This window comes from Spermophilus citellus, assembly GCF_964194105.1.
Source record: "Spermophilus citellus genome assembly, chromosome: 15".
In the NCBI taxonomy this organism is placed as follows: domain Eukaryota; kingdom Metazoa; phylum Chordata; class Mammalia; order Rodentia; family Sciuridae; genus Spermophilus; species Spermophilus citellus.
The window spans coordinates 33094169-33113934 of NC_138195.1; the positions used below are offsets into that span (position 1 = coordinate 33094169).

The following is a 19766-nucleotide window of genomic DNA, read 5'->3' on the forward strand; positions in this document are numbered from 1 at the left end:
GGGAGGGGAGGGGAGGGGGGATATTAGTGGATAGGAAATGTAGCAGAATACAACAATTACTAATAGGGCATTATATAAAATTGTGGATGTATAACCCATGTGATTCTGCAATCTGCATTTGGGGTAAAATTGGGGGTTCATAACCCACTTGAATCTAATGTATGAAATATGATATGTCAAGAGCTTTGTAATGTTGTGAACAACCAATAAAAAAAATAAAATTAAAAAAAAGAAGTTAGAAAAAGAAGAGTAAATTAAATCACTCAAAAGATAGAAGAAAGGCATAGGAGAAAAGAAGGTATAGAAATAACTGAAAGGCAGGTGAAAATGTGGTTGACATTATTCATCATCAGGGAAATGCAAATTAAAACCATAATGATACCTTAAAATTCAAGAAAATGGCCAAAATTAAGTTATGGACGCCAAATATTGATGAGAAGGAAGAATAAACAGTCACATAGTGCTGTTGAGACTTTAAAATTGTATGACCACTTTGAAAAACTATTTGACAATTGCTTATGATATTATATATATACTACCTTGTAATTCAGCAATTTCGGTCCTAAGAATTTATCCTAAAAAACTATAAAATATGTTCATTAAAAAAGAAATATGCAGGAATATTCATAACTACTTTAATTATAATAAACCCAAACTGGAAACAACCCAAGTGTTCATTATCCTGAGAAAGAAGAAAAAACAATTAGAGTATATTCATAACAGGAAATGATACTCAGCAGTTATGAACAAACAAACTATTACTACATGCAACAAAATGGAAGAAAAAATATTATGTTAAAAAATGAAACATAAAAGAGTATGTATTTTATTCTTCCATTTATATGAGAGAGAGAGAATTGTAGTATTTATTTTTTAGTTTTCAGCGGACACAACATCTTTGTATGTGGTGCTAAGGCTCGAACCAGGGCCACGCATGCCAGGCAAGCGCGCTACCACCTGAGCCACATCCCCAGCCTCTTTATATGACTTTCAGAAGCAGACAAAGCCCTGAACAATGGTTCCTGCCTATGATCCCAACCACTTTGGAGGCTAAGGCAGAATGATCACAAGTTTGGGGCCAGCCTGGGTAGTTTAGCAAGACCTTTTCTCAAAGTTTTTTAAAAATGAAAAGACTGGGAATATAGCTCAGTGGTAGAGCTTACCTAGCATGTGAGAGGCCCTGTGTTCAATCCCCAGTAATGCAAAATAACAAGAAAAAGAACTGATGGTAATTATGGCAAAGATTTGGGGATTGGCCTTCTGACCATTTAAGAAGAGTATTTAAAATTAATTAGATCCCTATTTCAAAACATGCATTTCATTATATACTATTTCAGACAGTTTTGCTGTGTAAGAAACCACCCCCAAAATTTGTTGGCTTAAAAAATAATTTTTCCTTCTCACTAAAAACATAAAAAAAGAACAGGTGAAAATAAGTCTATGGTGACAGCAACCAGAGCTTTAATTTCCTACCAGGATGGAGAGTGACTAGAAGGGGTCATGAGGGAATTTTCTGTGGTGATAGAATTGTTCTAGATCTCAATTATCACACAAGTATATTCATTTGTCAAAACCCATCAAGCTGTACACTTAGATGTGGGTATTTCATGGTATGTAAATTTTTTTAAAAAATTTTTTTCTTTTTTTTTTTAATATTTATTTTTTAGTTCTCGGCGGACACAACATCTTTGTTGGTACGTGGTGCTGAGGATCGAACCCGGGCCGCACACATGCCAGGCGAGCGCGCCGCCACTTGAGCCACATCCCCAGCCCATGTAAATTTTACATTACTAAAAAAAAAAGTAAGACATTTTCCATGTGTCCTTAGAATTCATATTCTAATGAGACAACCAGTCATGACTAAGTGATATCCCTAAAGTATATCTTGCTTCTGGAATTATAAGAATAATATAAATATTTAAAAATCCACTTTAGTGAATAGGTAGAAAATAATCTCATAGAGTATGTATCATTTGTATTAGGTCTAGAAGAAGTGTAAGAAGTTTGCCAGGTAAATGGAAGGAGGTCATCCTTTGCAGAGTGAATGGACATGCAAAGGCACATGGTATTAATTGTAGTATGTGAGCAAAAGATGGAAATAAATTGCACTACACTGAGGCATGATACAATAAAGTTTTTTAAGCAATTGAGTGATCTTGGCAGTGAGTCTTTATAGGGAGAAATTGATGCCAGGGTCCTGGGCCCTCAATGACTTTTGAACAAAATTGTCCTATACATAGCTTCTGCTTGAGTGTGTTTTGTTGTTGCTGTTGTTGTTCATGCAGTGATGATCAGGATTGTTCACAGAATGACCCTGGAGGTTTTTTTCTGAGTTGCCTGGTACCTGAAATCTTACCATAGTGGTAACAGTGAACACGGCCTCACATCTAACATGATATCAAATGCTATTAGCATGGGAATGCAACTTCCCAAAGGTGATGTACCCTACTTTACTTACACGAATAATCTCATGCTTCCTTTTAACATGGAGCTCTTTCTTTCTAAAAATGGTGCTTTGAGCTAGCCTAAATATACCTCTGTACAGTTGACAGGACCTTGTTAGTGTTTTCCAGAAGCCCCTTTGTCCAAAAGTACTTTCACACTTTCCACACTGGGACTGCGGATGTAGCTCAATGTTAGAGCCTGTGCCTACCAGGCAAGAGGCCCTGAATTCCAGCCCCAGTATACACACACACACACACACACACACACACACACTTTCCCCAGCTGGTAAGACCATCAATGGACACCTAACTCATCACTAGCTGACAATTTATAGCCTGGAATAGAAAGTTGAGTTGCATCATTCAGGTTCTTCCCTTTGAGGAGATGAATCAGGGAGTACAAAAAGGTTTGGCCATTTAGCAACAGGAGCAGTTGCTAAACAGCATCACTAAGCAGAGTAAGGGTTGCACAAGCCCAAGTCATATGAGAGAAACTAGAGGTAATTGGAAAAAGGAGGTGGATGGATGTGCAGAGAGAAGCAGAAATACGTGCATGGTTCATCTACAAGGCCCTTGCTCCTAAGACCTTGCTAGGTTGCCTCCCAGTTCAGGGATAGTACAAGATCTCCCATATTTGGGAAAAGGAGCTAGTGGAAAGTAAAAGGGAAGAAGATGAGCATTTTGAAAATCAAAAGGATAGCTAGGCAAATCATTCAAAAACATGCTCAGGATAAAGAGTGAGTTGAATTTAGTAATAAGAAGCTCAATGGTGTCCTCAGTGAAAACTGATTTTGCTGGTGCTGAAAGTAAGAAGCCACGTTTTAATGTGTACACAAGTTCATGGAAATGGAAGGATTGGGGAGTGTGCTAGACTATTTGGCAGGTATCGTCAACTTAAGGGAAAAAGCTACTTATGAGAGCGAGGCTCAGAATTCTGAGTTCTAAAGAGGGTTAGACAATGCAAGATTTGCCCTAGACAGGGAAGGCACTTTTTTTCCTTCCGAAATAAGAACTAAGGAGGTAAGTAAGAATCATAATAGGTATGAATCAGCGCATGTGTGGAGGGTGAGAAATTGAGGTAATTCATATATTTCAGAAGAGTCAGTGAACTCTGTAAAGATAAAAATAACAAGATCAGCTGTAAAATGTATTGGATAAGGAATGATTAACTCTGAAAATTTAGAAATTCTTGTAAATGCGTTAGGAGCTCATTTGTTATCCCATCGTACAGATGCGCAGACCCAGCTTCAGTAATTTACTCTAAATCAAACAGCAGATACCAACTCCAGGCTGGGCAGCTGACACCCCAGGCTGCCTGGTTGAGGTCACCAGTGAGGAACCCGACAGCGTCCTGGTTCTGGCGGCCAGCACGGCTGGAACTACACTTCCCAGTGTGCCAGGCGGGGCGGGGCGCGGTGGGGAGGGCGCAGGCTCCTTCCCAGAAGCAAAAGCGGAAACAAAAGAGTCTCGCCGGCGTCCCTGCCCGCACACTCGCGCACACTCGCGCTCGGGCGCACACGGATCAGGCACCGGCTCCCGGAGCGAGCCAGCGAACGGCGAGCCGGGGACCCACAGGGCTGAGCCAGCCGAGCAGCCAGCGAGCGGAGCCCGCGACGACCCACGCCCCCGAGCCACGCAGCCGCCCCCCGCCGGCCGGTGTCCCCGCTGCCCTCCTTGACCCATGGCGCTGAAGCGGATTCAGAAAGTGAGTCCCGGGGCTGGGCCTGGGGCGGCGGAGCGGGCTTTGACCCCTGCTCATGCTGACCTGGCCGTTGGTCCCCAGAGACGTGCCGGGAGGGTATGGGATGGGAGGATGGGCCGGGGCGGGGCAGGGGACCAGAGGTGCCTGCCCGGCCCGCGGGCACCGGACAGGTGAGAGGGGAATCGGGCAGGTCCCTGGTGGCCGGAGGTGCTCGGAGACTGGGGTCTCGCTGCGCGCTCGCGCCAGAGCTGCGCCCAGAGCCCCGGGGTGGAAATCCTCCTCTGTGTCCAGACCTTCCCGAAATCTGTGCTTCACGGTCACAGCTGTTTTTTTTTTTTTTTTTTTTGCCTCCACACCAAGCTAGTTTGGGCCCATGTCATGATGTATTTTCTCTACACTGTTTCTTAAGCTTGTCCCCTTTTATGTTCTCGCTTCTCCGGGCTCCCCGGGAGGGCTAGAAAGGTGCGGTGGGCCTGCAGCCTTTCTCCTCGGAGCTGTCGGGTTTGTTCTTTCTGTGCTCCGCGGTTGGCTCTTGCTCAGTTGCCGGAATGGGCTGGAAAAGCCCATTTGAGGCTGAGAAGCCAGGAGAAAGCTCCTGCCCCTTCTATTTTGGTGCCTCTGCTGCTGCCACTTCAGGTCACATAGCTGTAGTGAAAACATAGTTGCTGATACACAACAAGATGACCTCCTGGCTGTGATTCATGGTGAGTCAAGCCAAACAGGTTTTTTTTTTTTTCCTCATGATAAACTTATATATAAAGTTCAAGACACAACAGAAACAGATACAAATTAAATTGTTTTGATGCTTTGACACATGGCTATAGAACGAGGAAGAAATGTGTATATTCATTCAACAAATATTATCCATCCCAACTCATGTAAGCGATCGTCTTCTCTTGGTATTAAATTATTGCAAACCATTTCAGATGTGAACATTTTCCAAAATTGGGATTTGGGCATTTCTTTTTCTTCATTTTTATTTATTATTAGGCTGTTGGTCTGTTTACAGACCCAAGTTTGAAGTTTTATAGTTAGAGTCCACATTGTTTGGGAGCGTTTTGAGCAAGTCAAGCCAACAATGGACTGTGTGTTTTGAAATTTATTTCCGAAGTAGTCAGTGCCTACCAAAAATTTTTATCGATTTTTCAACCACAAGTCAGTAAAATGTAACAATGGTATGTGTTACAGCAGTTGTAGACATGTGTACTCACCAGTGGTGGGTATTCTGACTCACCACTGGTGGTATCTTTTGGTACAGAGGACAGCAACTTTTGAACTCAGCCAAATTTCTGTTTATTTTTGGTTCGAATATTAAATCTGTGGATTTTGATTATTCTTTGTACCATTTAAGGGTCATCTCAGTATAAAATATACAGTTAACAGCATTTATTTAATGTTAATACTTTGTCTTTTGAAGATGATGCAGTTACACTTTGTTTCATACAAATAATCCTAATTTTGAAGCCCTGGTTAGCATTTCACTATTCCTTGTATACTTATTCATGATGATATAATATTGGTTCATGATTGGATCAGACAACATGCATTTTCCAAGGAAGTTTTCAAATTCCATTTCCTTCTTTCCTAGCTCATAGAATTTTTCACATGACTTTCCACATACAATAAATAGCTTTTAGATACTGTGGAATTTATCAATAGCAAGTGGATATTCAAAGAAATAAGGACACCATTTTTAAATACCATGCTTGCATATTGTTGTCAACCACCATGCTGATCCAGTGTATTTGATTTATGTTATAATATGACATATGTCCACATATTTTAAGTAGTTATTGGTTATTATAACAACTGTATAATGTAAAAATGATGTAAAACCTATGACAGGTTGATATTTTGGAGAAGCAGTTGGGGATTATATAATACCACCTACATACATGTCCATTTTTTGCTTCTTTTTCCCATTATCAGGCAAATTGACTTAAATCACATTAATCACACATTCAAACCATTGAGGTGTTTATTTTGATTGATTCTCCTTTTTTATCTTCCTTTCTGTACCTTCTTCATAAGTAGTTCTAGGTCAGATTTGCTCTCTGCCATGTGAACAGTTGTTATAAAGCCCTCTGATATCTTCAGTACCCAGATTCTTATTTAACTCTTGTCTGTTCCATCAAGTGAACATGTATATTAACTTTTCACCTTTCTTTTTAAGTGTATTTAAATAACACTGTCAGATAACTTTCAGGTCAATGGGTTGTAATTTTCCTGTATCTTGGAACTTGTAGAACTTCAGAGAAGTCTATAGTAGTGTGGAAGAAGTCTAGAAGGCAGGGAAACAGCTTCTAGGGCAGTGTATCAGAATCACTTGTAGGATATTTTCAGATTGTTGCCATTGCTGTCAAGCAAGTGAGATTGAATCTCCTGGATGGGTTTGGTTGGAAAGAGGGTTGAGAATCATCAATGTTTTTGTCTGTTCTCCTTATTTGAAGTCCTTGAGTGGAGAAGTGCTTTGCCCAAGATTAATCTCATAAATGATAATGGCATATTTGAGAGTAAAGTTCACAATTTCACATTTCTTCACTACAAAAAGAATAAAATGGTTGGATTAAAATTGTATGTATACAGAAAGCATGTATTATCAGTGCTTAAAATGTATTTCTATACTAGCATATGCTAAGTGATTTAATGCTTTAATTTAGACATCCTGTGCCAGTTTTGCATTTCAGCTCATAAATTTACACACCCATGCCCTATTTTTAGACACAGTGAAAGATGTTATTGCAGTCACCTAAATCACTAAAGGGAAAAAAAAACTGAACAAAATATGAGGAAAGAAATCTAAAAACATGTCTAAAACAGAGGAGCTTTTCAGCTGAGCATCTATTGTTTTCTAGAATTAATTTCTAAGGTTTTTTTTTCTCAGTGCTATTTTCAGTCGTTGATATGCTTTGTTTTGGGAATCATTTTTAAACTTACAAATATTACATCACAATACTGAATGCTTTGAAAACTGGAAGAAAAATGGAAATCATAATATAGTTATCTGCATCTTGGTCTTTTTCTATCAGATTTATTTTACTCTATAAAGAATTTGAGGTAATGATCATCCTACTAGCATGATAGGATAAGCTTGTGCCTTTTTTGGTCTGCCTTTTGAAAAGTGAAACAAAAGACTTTTGTTTTACAAATATAGCAACACAGATAATTCGTTAGTGTATAGTACTGTTCCCAAAATGGAACAGTTCTTTTTTTATAATCTAATCTGAAGTACATATATGAACAGACATTAAAATACAATTTTACAAATATTTTGAGTTGCTGAATTTTTTATTTGCAGAGTTCTACATTAAACTGCTGGTGTCAGTCTAGGAAAACAGGATATTGAAAAAAATCATCCCTATGTTTTTTCTAGGGGAAGAAAGTCCAGTTTTTGTCCTGGCTCTGTGGCTCCTATCTTCACTTTCTTATCCATAAAGTATGCTGCTGCTGATGACCATCAGCATGTGTCTGGTGCTTACTCTGTGCATGACATTCTTCCAAGTTCTTGATATATATTAATTGGTTTAATCTGTAGTAGTCCCAAGAGGTAGAAACAGTATTACCCTCATTTTGTAGATGATGAAACTGAGGCAGAGACATCGAGTAGTTTACTCAGGGTCACATATCTAATATGTGGCAATGTTGGAATTCTAAACCAGATAGTTGGCTCTAGAGAACACTTTAGTACATACAACGTATCCATATGGACTCATCTATATTTATTGTATTTAAAATGAAAAACGTGTAGAGTCACATGAGTTTATGGATGTAAGTACTTTGCGAACTATAATGTCAGAACAAGTGTAAAGTAGTGTTGCAGTTAAGACGTGGGCATATTTAATCATTCTCACAGATGTGTTGTTCACTGTGTTGATTGTGCCTTGTCATCTCTGATCCAGAGCGATTACTGGATCCTTTAACATTGTAAATGAGTAATATTACTTTGTTCATCATTGTAAATTTGTCTTCTCCAAAAGAACTTAGAAAAATTAGTTGTAGTTCATAACTGTTCTGTCAGAAGTATCATTTCATTGCAGAAAATTCATTTTGAGATAACTGTTTATAACTCGATATAATAGTTTGGTTCTTGTAGTGGTTTTGAATAGTAATCTGTTCAAATTACAATGTTAAATCCAAGACTCTAGTTCTTTCAGGAAAGTATTTAACTTAAAGGAAAAAAGGAACATAGTATTTTTACTTTTTGTTAGATAAATGGTTTGTCTTGAGATGAGAGGGAGAAAGTGTTCTTTCTTTAATAAGCCATCATGTAAATCTTTCTGCTTTTAAATCTTTGTAATTAAGCTGTCTTTCTTTTGCCTTTGTATGTACTTTGATTTCTTCATCATAAAAAGTATAGAAAGACGAGATAACATATTACAGCTTAAAAGTTCTGAGATTCCTCTGTGGAAATAAATAGCATAGAACTAAATAAGACTGTTTTAGGCCTATTTTAGGAGCCCAGACACATGTGAAAACCAAAAGCATGTAGGTTTGCTCCTGGTAAAGCAGAGTAGCATCCTTACTCCCTAAGTTCCCTAAAATACAAACAGGAAACCTGCGGGCCCTTTATTTTCATTTAATGAATACTACTGATTAAAATAATATATTTATTTTATTTTATTTAAAGAGAGAGTGAGAGAGGAGAGAGAGTGAGGGGATTTTTAATATTTATTTTTTAGTTCTCGGCGGACACAACATCTTTGTTGGTATGTGGTGCTGAGGATCGAACCCGGGCCGCACGCATGCCAGGCGAGCACGCTACCGCTTGAGCCACATCCCCAGCCCTAAAATAAAATATTTAAAACTTAGTTAACAGTCTGAGTTAATGGCTGTCTACCAACATGTTAGCCCCTCCCCCTTTATAAAATAGTGGATGAATTGATGTAGAGACAGGTATAAAGATAATTGTCCTCTTAATATGACCCAGATTTGCAATTTCGGGATTGGAAGGATTCTTAGGCTACCTTAAAACATGCATCTGCAGGAAGGCCAAGACAGGTTCTATTTCTGGACTGTCCTGATCTAAATGGCTTCTGAGAAGCTGAGGGTTTTCTGCATTCAGTTTGGTTCTGGAATGGATCCATGAGGGTTCAGTTTCACACATTAGACAGCAGTAAGAGGCAGCATGTTCAGGAGTTGTCCTGAGTGTGGGGAGGAAGCTGCCATCTAGAAGCATAGTCCTGTGCTGCCCACCACACCACCATGCTCCGCAACCTCCTGTCTTGCCTCTTCTTCGATGTTTTACCCACTGATTTCTATTCCTCTGCTCCTGTTTGTGTGGCTCATTTCCTTCAGTGACATTACATTGCTTATTTAGATTCTTAGGCTCCTTTCAGACTTAAGAAAGCCTCTCCAAAGGAGGTGAGCTGGGGAGTTGTCACCTGAAACTCCCTCAAGTAATAATCTGCTTGTTCTCACTCCAAGTGGCCATCTCCACCTGTGAGCAGAGTTCAGGAGTAGTAAAGCTGGACCTCTGTGGAGGGAACTGTGCATGTGTGTGTACTAAGTCATGATGTCAGATCTTTTTTGTTATTATATATTGCTGTAAGGAAAGCTTGAAAATCACCATTGCATAGTATTAGGATCCTTATATAAAATTAATGTTGCCGGGCTGGGGTTGTAGCTCAGTGGTAGAGTGCTTGTCTAGCATGTGTGAAGCATTGGGTTCCATCCTCAGCACCATATACAAAAATAAATAAATAATGGTATTGTGTCCATCTACAACTAAAAATAGTAAAAAAAAAAAAAAGTTGCCAAAAATAATGCCAGCCTATGTATACATATTTACATATATGTGTATTATAGACAGAAAGTAAATTAATAAACAGGCATACAAACATACATGTGGATATATACATTAATTAAAAATATTCTAATTTTGGAAACATTTCCATTTGATACAGACTGTCAATACTCATTGTCTTCTACTAGAGGTAGCATTTTATTTTATATTTTGTGGTTCTGGGGATTGAACTCAGGAGCTCATGAATGCTAGGCAAGTACTCTGTCACTGAAGTGCATCTCCAGCCCCTTATTTTCAGGCAGGGTCTCACTAAGTTGCCCAGGCTAACTTCGAGCCTGCAGTCTTGTCTCTGTCTCCCAAGTAGCTGGAAATGCAGGTGGGTGTGCCACTGTGCCTGGTTACAAGTAGCAGTATTTTATAGTCACTGATGTCCAACCACAGAATTCAAAAATAACCCTGGGTAATACTAAGATTACTTTTTATGCACACATAAGTGTTTACTGTATTCCATTTGTTAGGAATATATATAGTATTTAATTACAAATATTTGGCAGGTATTGGCAGGTATGTTAATGTTTTATGTACATTTTAAGAAATTGGCACCTAAGTTCTGTTTGTTTTCGATGAAACACCATGTCTTGGTTAACTATAAAATAAATAATAAGTTTGGATAATGTAGCATTCAGAATGCTATATGTAACATATTCACTTAAGTGTCAGAATTCTATTACCCATGTTTTTTAAAGAATTTTTTTTCACAATACCTTTGTTTTATTTATTTATTTTTATGTGGTGATGAGGATCGAACCCAGGGCCACATACAGGCTAGGCAAGTGCTCTACCACAGATCCCCAGCCCAGCCCCTATTATCCATTTTTTAAAAGGTGTATGTAATTTCCTATCATGTTTTACTTGCCTCTCAGAATGTCTGAATACAAATACTATCCTCAAGGCTTATGAAGTAGCTTCATTTCTTACCTTTTGTAAGATAATAAGCCTCCTGGGAAAGATGAAAAAAACTTCTTTTCATTCCTTCACTCTTCACTCTTTTGTTTCTCTTGCACGAGGTTAAAGTGTGCAAATGGCCTTAATTCAATACTGAGCATGGTTGGGGGTGATGTGCTCTAGTTATCACAGTCTTAAGTTGAGTGTCAGTCAGCTTCTAGGTAGGAAGAGAGCTGCAGTGGAAATCAGATGGTTTGGACCTTTGTCCTGGCTTTAGCTTTGTTTGCTTGGCCAAGTCTTTATTCTCATCTGTAAATTCAGTGAGTTGGACTTGATAGTTTTTGTGGTCCCATCTGTGGATGTGTGTAATGTCAAAGCATGTATGTATGTATGTATGTATCTACCTAACTATATATATGTGTATGTATATTCTTTTACTCTATATAATTCTTTTCTTTAGTACTGGGATTGAACCCAGGGCCTTACGTGTGCTAGGCAAGAGCTGTACTGCTGAGCTACATTCCCAGCCCACCAGTATAATTTTAAGCAAACCCAAATAGTGTTTCATGCTGTTTTTGTTCAGCAAACATATAAACTTTGAGCATTGGCACTGTGCTCCATAGCTATATGAGACTTGAGTTAAAATTATTTTGAGATGTCAGAATTGAAAAAAAATATGGGCAGATTAATGTATGATATAATGTTAATAAGTCTTACTCTTTGATTAAAAAGCAGTTGCTTATGATGCAAATAATATATATTTCTATTATGTATTGGTAACATAACATACCATCTTATTCCATTTAGTTTCTATCTGTTTCACAGGTGTCTTTTGTCCTTTAAAAATTATTTAATCAACATATTTTAACAATTGCCTTATACAGCTCCCTTATATGTAATAAATTTATAAGATTCAAGTTAGTACATTTACAGAGCACCTTCTGATAGAAGGTATATCCTAAATGCATTAAGGAATTTTATAGAAAGGTGAGTTATAAAGCCGTTATCTAAAAAGTTTTGAATTAATAAGGGTAAGAAGAGTACTATAACCAATAGATGGACTTAGGAGAGTACCATAAGGAAAGTACAACATATTTGCACAGGAAGGAAGTCAAAGGTGGGAAAGGCCAAATTACTTGGAGGATATCTGTGGAAAAGGTGAATTGGGTATAGGTTTAGAAGAATGAGTAACGTTCTAAAAGATTTAGGGAAGCCAGGTTTGTAGAGAAAGAGAAACGAAGACATTAGAAATTTGTGTGGCTTATTTGGGAAGGAACAGATCATCTTGCTTTTGGGAAGCATTCAGGAAATAGTAAACCATATGTTTTGTATTGTGGAGGACCTTGAAGACCCATGCTGAGAAATACATATGCAGAAGGTTGGGAAAGCAATTGAAGGATTTTCAGTAAGGAAGTACCTTTTTTTTTTTTGTACCAGGAATTGAATTTAGGGGCACTTGACCACTAAGTCACATCCCTAGCCCTGTTTTGTATTTTATTTAGAGACAGGGGCTCACTGAGTTGCTTAGCGCACCTAGCTGTTGCTGAGGCTGGCTTTGAACTCATAATTCTCCTGTCTCAGCTTCCTGGGCTGCTGGGATTACAGGCATGTCCCACCTCATGAAGTACCATTCTTAACCATAGTGTGGGGTATGCAACCTAGACCTCGTAGAACTCAGTATTGTACATGGTTTATAATTATAATTTTGATGAATGTCATGGAAAGGAAAGCACAAGAGTACTCTAGGAATATAGCAGGGACACACTGAAGGGGTCAAGGAAACTTTCCTTACAAGTGTAATGATGTTTAAAATAAGATGAAGCTGAAGCCAGGTGCTATGGTGCATGCCTGTAATCCCTGTGGCTTGGGCGGCTGAGGCAGGAGGATTGCAGGTTCAAAGCCAGCCTCAGCAATGGTGAGGAACTCAGCAACTCAGTTAGACCCTGTTTCTAAATAAAATACAAAATTGGGTTGGGAATGTGGCTTAGTGGTCAAGTGCCCCCGAGTTCAATCCCTGGTAATAAACAAACAAACAAACAAACAAACAAATAAAATAAGACACGAAGATGAGTATGGTGGTGCATGCCTGTAATCCCAGCTACTTGTAAGGCTTAGGGAAAAGGATCGATAGTTGGAGTCCAGCCTGAGTAATTTAGCAAGATCCTGTCTGAAAATGAAATAATATTTAGAAATTTAAAAAATCTTTTTTTAAAGGGCTAGGGATATTACTCAGTGGTACAGTGCTTGCCTAGCATGCATGAAAGAAAAGAAAAGAAAAAGACATGAGGGTAAAAATGAATTAGGTACAAGGAGAAATAGAATGTATATTGGGAGGAATGTGATTAAGAATCTTCTACCGGGCTGGGGATGTGGCTCAAGCGGTAGCGTGCTCGCCTGACATGCGTGCGGCCCGGGTTCGATCCTCAGCACCACATACCAACAAAGATGTTGTGTCCGCCGAGAACTAAAAAATAAATATTAATATTCTCTCTTTCTCTCTCTCCCTCTCTCTTTAAAAAAAAATTGTTTTTTTTTTTAAAAAAAGAATCTTCTACCTGAAAAGAAGCCATGTTTAAAATTAGAGGCAAGTTAGCATTTTGTGGAATTGAAAGTTCATTTTGGCTGGTGCAGAGAGGACTAGGGGGAAAAAAAGGTTTTCACATATGAAGTCAGAGAGGAGTCGAATCGCGGAAGGTCTGTTAAGCTTCTTTGAGGATTTATAAGCCTTTAAAGCAAATGGAAGACATTGAAAAGGTTTGACATGGTACCCTAAGATGATTTTGGCAGCAGTGTGTAAGGTAGAGAAATAGGGAGGCCACAGGTCAAGTGAGATCCAAGGCTGGCCTGAGCCAGCCAGGGTGGTGGAGAACTTATGTGAGAAAAATTATAGGGTGTTTATCCTGCTTGGCCCTTTTGATTTGTATACACCTTCTTGGCCCCTCAAGTCTCAACGGTTCACTGTTGTAGACGGTCTCAGTGTCCTTCTGTTTTCCTCTCCGGCCCAAATGCTTGAATAGGGTCAACCTGGCTTCTTACCCTGGGATGTCTCTGCTCTGGCTCTTCTGAGTGCTCCTGCTCTTTGGACCTCAGCTGTCTGTAAAACTGCCTTCCAGGATGCTTTCACGGGGAGGGATTGGGACAGAAGGAGAATCTGAATAATTTGGCACTAATTAATGGGAGGGATGTAACAATGGGTGGGACAAGAGAGGAGAATGGAATCAGATGATGATTCTAAAGTTTTGAGTTTAGGTTCCTGGAATGAATAAATCTGATTTTACTATTCTCATAGTAGATCCATAAAGTAGATTCAGATGCAGCTTTTACTTGACTTCCTTGGATTTGTCTAAAATAGATTTTTATTTATATAATTTCTTGATGGAAATATTATATGTGTAGGGTAGTAATTGAGAGTCTTCTATTTAAAAGGAAGGCATGCCTTAAAGTAGAGGCAAAGTAGCATGGTGGGAAATGGAGCCGTCATGGCTGTGTAGAGGTAGAGATAACCTGGAAAGTGGCTGTATGTATGACATGATTGGTAAATAACGTCCCTAATTGTGACCTCAGACTTTTATTCTAAATCGCACTCTGTAGCTAAAATGTAGTAAATATTACTCTGATGCGGCAAAATCAGCAGGGTCATTGCTTTCTTCATTTTCTTCCTTTTTTGGTGGAATTTGGCCACATTGTTGTTTTTTTTTTTTTTTTCTTTTTTTTTTTTTTAAATAAGCCAACTTTGGCAGGGAGATACCTGATTGAAAGAGACAGCAAAGCTGCCAGAACCCATTTGTTGAAGTGAGTTTGGTACCTACAACTTAATTAATTGGTTGTCCTCAGCATTTAAAAAAAAAATTTTTTTTTGTAGTTGTAGATGGACAGCATGATGCTTTTATATTATTTGTTTGTTTATTTATTTATTTATTGTGGTGCTAAGGATCGAACTGGTTGCCTTATACATTCTATGCAAGAGCTCTGCCTAGGCCCAACCCCTGTTCACAGCATTTTGAAGTCTTCTGGGAAGCATCTACATAGTTTTAAATGAAGATGTACTTTAATTCGAGGGCTTAAAGACACTCTGTTTGGAGATATTTCTGGCGATTGTTTGACATCTCTATTGAAATCGTTCTAGTTAACTAGATCAGCTCTGTTCAGGAGATCAGAGCCTGAACTGTAAGCCCAGGAAATGTTTATTTACAGACAAACCAAATATAGCTCTTAATCCCTTTAGACACAACACCAAAAATGCAATCCAGTAAGAATCACTGCCTTGTCTTACGGGTTTGGAAGTAAAGATGATTATGTCATAGTAATTAACTGATGATTGGGCCAGGATTTTTGAAATAATGCTTTCATATGTCCACCACGCGACCTGCGCAGTGGTTTCATTAATGAGGTTCTAGGCATAAAGTTAGTTAGATGAGATCGAAATAAAACACACAGACTCAGTTACCTTATTTAAATTGCTAGGTCCGAGAGGGCTCCCCTCTCTGGTTCCCTCCTCTAACCGCCCAGCAGGGCAGCAAGGATTACTCTGGGCTAGCAGGAGAGAGAGAGAGTGAACACGCCGGGGAGTAGCCTTTTATTGGGGAACAAGAGATTCAGGGGAGAATTCCATCCAATGAAGGTTGAGGGGGGGCTGCACTCCAAGGTCAGGGTCAGTGATTGGGTCCCCGGGGTCAGTGGTCAGGCACACCCCCACACGGATGGGCTCTCTCATCAGGAAAGGGCCGGGAAAGCTCCGACACAGCCAAAGCGCCTCAGGCCCTTAACGGGAGTCACCCAATCACGTGTCAGAATGGCTTCCCACACATATGTTTAGGAGTGAGTAATTTAAATGTCGGGCCATAAATCAGCTTCGATACTTGACTGTGTGTGATGTCCTTTACACATACCCAGTGTGGTGTATATTATCTCTTTTACAGAGAATTACAGTTTCTGATTGGTGAAGCTAGAAAACAGCAAAGCAATTTCAGTCTGGTCAGTGTAATTTCTTAGGAACTGTTTATTGCAAAAATAGTGTCATATTAATTCTTATGGAAAATAAAGCAGTTCTTGCTTGTTAGTGTGCATTCTCTACTGTTCCAATTGGACTGTTATCCTTCTGGGAGCCAGGGGTGAACACAGGCCTCTTCTCTTACATTCCTGTCTTTATTTTCTTTTATTGGTTTGCTTTCTTTGAATTAAGCTGCCTCATCTACTTTTAGATTTTAAGTCCCCTAGAGGCAGGGACTGTGTCTAGCTTGTTTTTATGGAGAACACTCAGCATATTGTGGGGGTGTTATAAACATGCCATCTGTGCCCATTTAAATTCAGTTTCAGGCCTTTCAGTACTTTTCTTTGTGTCTAGCCGGTTACAGAAATCTGAACTAGAATAGAAGTGCTTAGCCACATAAGGCTATATAAATCCTCTAAATATACATTTTTATGGCCTTGTCAGTGTTTTTGTGGTTCTAGTCATGATGTAAGGACACTATCCTATAATCCGCCACTCATTAATATCTTACATTTTTATTTTGAAATTTAGGTACTCCCTAGTTTTATTTGGCTGTTAATCATATTGGGTTAGAAAATTGCTTCATTGGCATGGACTCCTTTTCATCTGGGGAATATTTTTGTCAGTTTGATGGTATTTATTGCTTGACCTATATTTAGATATAGGGTTGGTTTGTTTTAAGCTTTCTTTGTCTCAAAGGTAAAGAAAAATCAGCAATATGTTTCACTTTTAGATTAAAAGTAACTGGAAATGAAATTGAAACACAAAACATATGTATTATACACAAATGTGCATATTCTTTTTATGGCTTTGTAACTAGTCTGATTAATTGAAAGCCATATTTTACATTATGTGAATTCTTTATATCCTTTGCCTACCTTTTTGATATCATCATTGTGTTATTCATCATGGAAAAATTCATTAAAAAGTTATAATGTGAACTTTTTGTTTCAATATAATAAACACATATAAGGCATATAGCCTGGTAGATTTCACAAGGTGAACACAACTGTGAATTCAAAACTTGGCTCAAGAAATAGCATTCTAAGGGACCAAGGTGCCCCTCTCCTTTCCTAGTTTTATCTTTGCCCTTAAGGTAAATCACTGTTTTGACTAGCATCAGAGATTAGTTTTGCCTGGTTTTGAATTTAAGAATTGTGATGTGTACTGTGAAATTTGTCTGTTATTGCATGGAGCTGTAGATTCTTCATTCTCATTGGGTGAATATGCTATAAGTTATTCTACTGTTGGTGGACATTTGGGTTGTTTTGGTTTGGGGATGTTACACATGATGCTACTAAAGTGAGTATGTATATTCACATTTCTGTACTTGGCAGTAGAACTGTTAGATCACATCGTATTTCTATGTTTAATTATTGGTTATTATCAGCTTTCTTATTCTACGAGCAAAGTTCTCATTGCTTTACATATATGCCAACACTTGTAGTTCTTCTTTTTCATTTTAACCATTCTGTTGGGTGTGTAATGGCATAAGATTTGGTTCTAATATGCATATTCTTGATGACTAATTAAGCTGAGACCCTTCTGGGGTGTGTGTGTTTTGTGTGTGTGTGTGTATTGTGTGTGTTCCATTTAGATAGCCTTTTTGGTAAATGCCTGTTTAAGCTGTCTTTCTTAAAATAAATGGATCTGTAGGAATATTTGTTACATATTCTAGATGCATCTTCTATCAAATATATGTATTGTAAATATTGTCTCCTATTTGGCTTGCCTTTTCACACTTTTAATGTTCCTTTTGATGAACGGATGTTCCTAATTTTAATCAAGTGCAAATTTTCCATTTTTTTTCCTTTATGGTTATTCCTCTTTGTGTACTATTTAAAAATCTCTGCCTCCTCCAAGGTCATAAAGACATTTTATATTTTCCTTTGAAAGCATTAATATTTTACTTTTCATATTTAAATTTAGAATCTATTTATAATTAATTTTTATGTATGTTTTGAGATAGGAGGTTAAGGTTAAATTTTTTTTTTCACGAGAATACCTAATTGACCCCGTACCGTCTATTGGAAAAAACTTCTTTCTACTAGAACGACATCATACTGTCACTTTTGCTTCCATATCAGCAGTGCTATTTGTTTATCCAAAACAGGCATGACATCTACCTTGGCTTTGAAGAATGTCTTGTTCATTTCCTTTATGTGCAGCTTTCTGCAATAAAGCATTGCGGAACTCCTGGGAGTCCCCCCTCAGTTGTAGTCTGTGAGAGTCATTGGAGTTGGCAGTTCAAGACATGTATGAGAAAAAGCAATAGCCTTGAGCACCACTTCTGAGAACTGGCAAGTTTTTAAAAATTTGTTAACTTTTTATATGCCTCTAGTAATCCACCTTTTAACAAATAAGGACATTTATATTATTGTCGCATGGCATCCATGGGAGATTGGGGCCAGAACCCCTTATAGATACTGAAATCTGCCTGTGCCCAAGTCCTGAATATAAAATGTCATAGTATTTACAAATAACCTATGCACATCTTACATCTACTTTCAGTTGATGGTAGATTACTTCTGTTTCCTAATAAAACGTGCATGCTATGTCAGTAATTACTCTGCTGTGTTGTTTAGGGAATGGTGGGAAAGAAAAAGTCTTTGCCTGTTCAGTACAGATGCAGTTTTCTTTCCCCAGTGTTTTTTTTCTGCAGTTGGTTGCCTCTGTTGATATGGAGTGCTGGCTAAAGACAGCACTGAAGTGTGCCACAAGGATAGAAGGTAAACTCTGAGGCATTCCTTGTAACTTTTCAGAATCTACCAGATCTTATAACCTGACTTTTTAAATGTTTCACATATCAGTGTTTATTTTTTATTTAGGTAGTAGTTTGCATCAGGTAAGATATTTTACAGTAGTTCCTCAGTAGATCTGTCTTCTGTCTAGGAGAAACTTTTTTTTTTTTCAGGTCTCCCTAGAGTGCCTAAACTTTACTGAATATATTCGGAAGGTGATCCTTGAGGCTTAGCACTACTCTTACATGTATTACCTTGGAGGTACAGCTATTGTAGCCACTTTTAAGCTTCTAAGGGTCTACAGAGGACCTTTTTCCTATATCAAACTACATCCTATTAATTTATTGTTTCTACAAATGAGTTAGTTCTTGAATTTCATGCCCCGTTTTAATCATCAGCAAATGTGCCTGCCAGTGACTTGGAAGGAGTTTTATTAGCATCATAATCTGATACTATTAAATTAAATTTTTAAAACTTTAGAACCAGAGTAAAATTATAAAATCAGAATGATGCCTGTTAGGAAGGATGTGGTGATGGTGGTTTTATTGTGGTGCTGGGGATTGAACCCAAGACCTCACACATGCTAGAGAAGCACTCTGCCAGTGAGCTACATCCCCAGAGAGGATGTGGAAGTACTTAATAAACTTTTATAATTAGTCCAGCTAGTTAAGTTGAACATGGAAGACATTTTTAAAAAAATCTCCATCCACGTCACAGACCATAGCCCTGTCCATGGCAGCTCTGTCACTAAGGACTGGCAGTGGTTAAAAATACTTTTTGAAACTGAGTTAGCTCATCACAAACCCGGGAGTCCACTTGGAAGAGCAGCCCAAAGCTGTGTCCTGAAAGTAGGTTAACAGCATCCCTAGATAAATAATAAAGATGGAATATTTAGAATTTTGAGGTCTTCTAAACTAGAAACACCAAAACAAATTGTGTGTGTGTGTGTGTGTGTTGCTAGGGATGAATTTAGGGCTTCATACATGCTAGGCAAGCGCTCTGCCATTGAGCTATACCACCAGCCCTCAAAAAATTATGTGGCTTTGGATTCTTCACTAGAATATATCATACATTCTGTAAATTGAAAACCTTGTCATAATGGCATAATATTTTAATGATGAATGTTCTTTTGATATTCATTTTTAGATATCATTATGTTTCTGTAGTGTTTTTAAAGGACTTGCACTGTTAACACTTTTGA

General features: G+C 38.2%; 1 protein-coding gene across 1 annotated transcript in view; it reads left to right on the top strand.

Annotated features, from left to right (window-relative positions):
• The first annotated feature begins 3897 nt into the window (after positions 1-3897).
• UBE2D1 (ubiquitin conjugating enzyme E2 D1) overlaps positions 3898-19766 on the top strand; it is a 34436-nt gene continuing 18567 nt past the window's right edge. Inside the window, exon 1 of the mRNA XM_081267021.1 lies at positions 3898-4149. Coding sequence (XP_081123147.1) covers positions 4126-4149 — 24 coding nt within the window. The 5' untranslated portion in view covers positions 3898-4125. The remainder of the gene's footprint in view (positions 4150-19766) is intronic.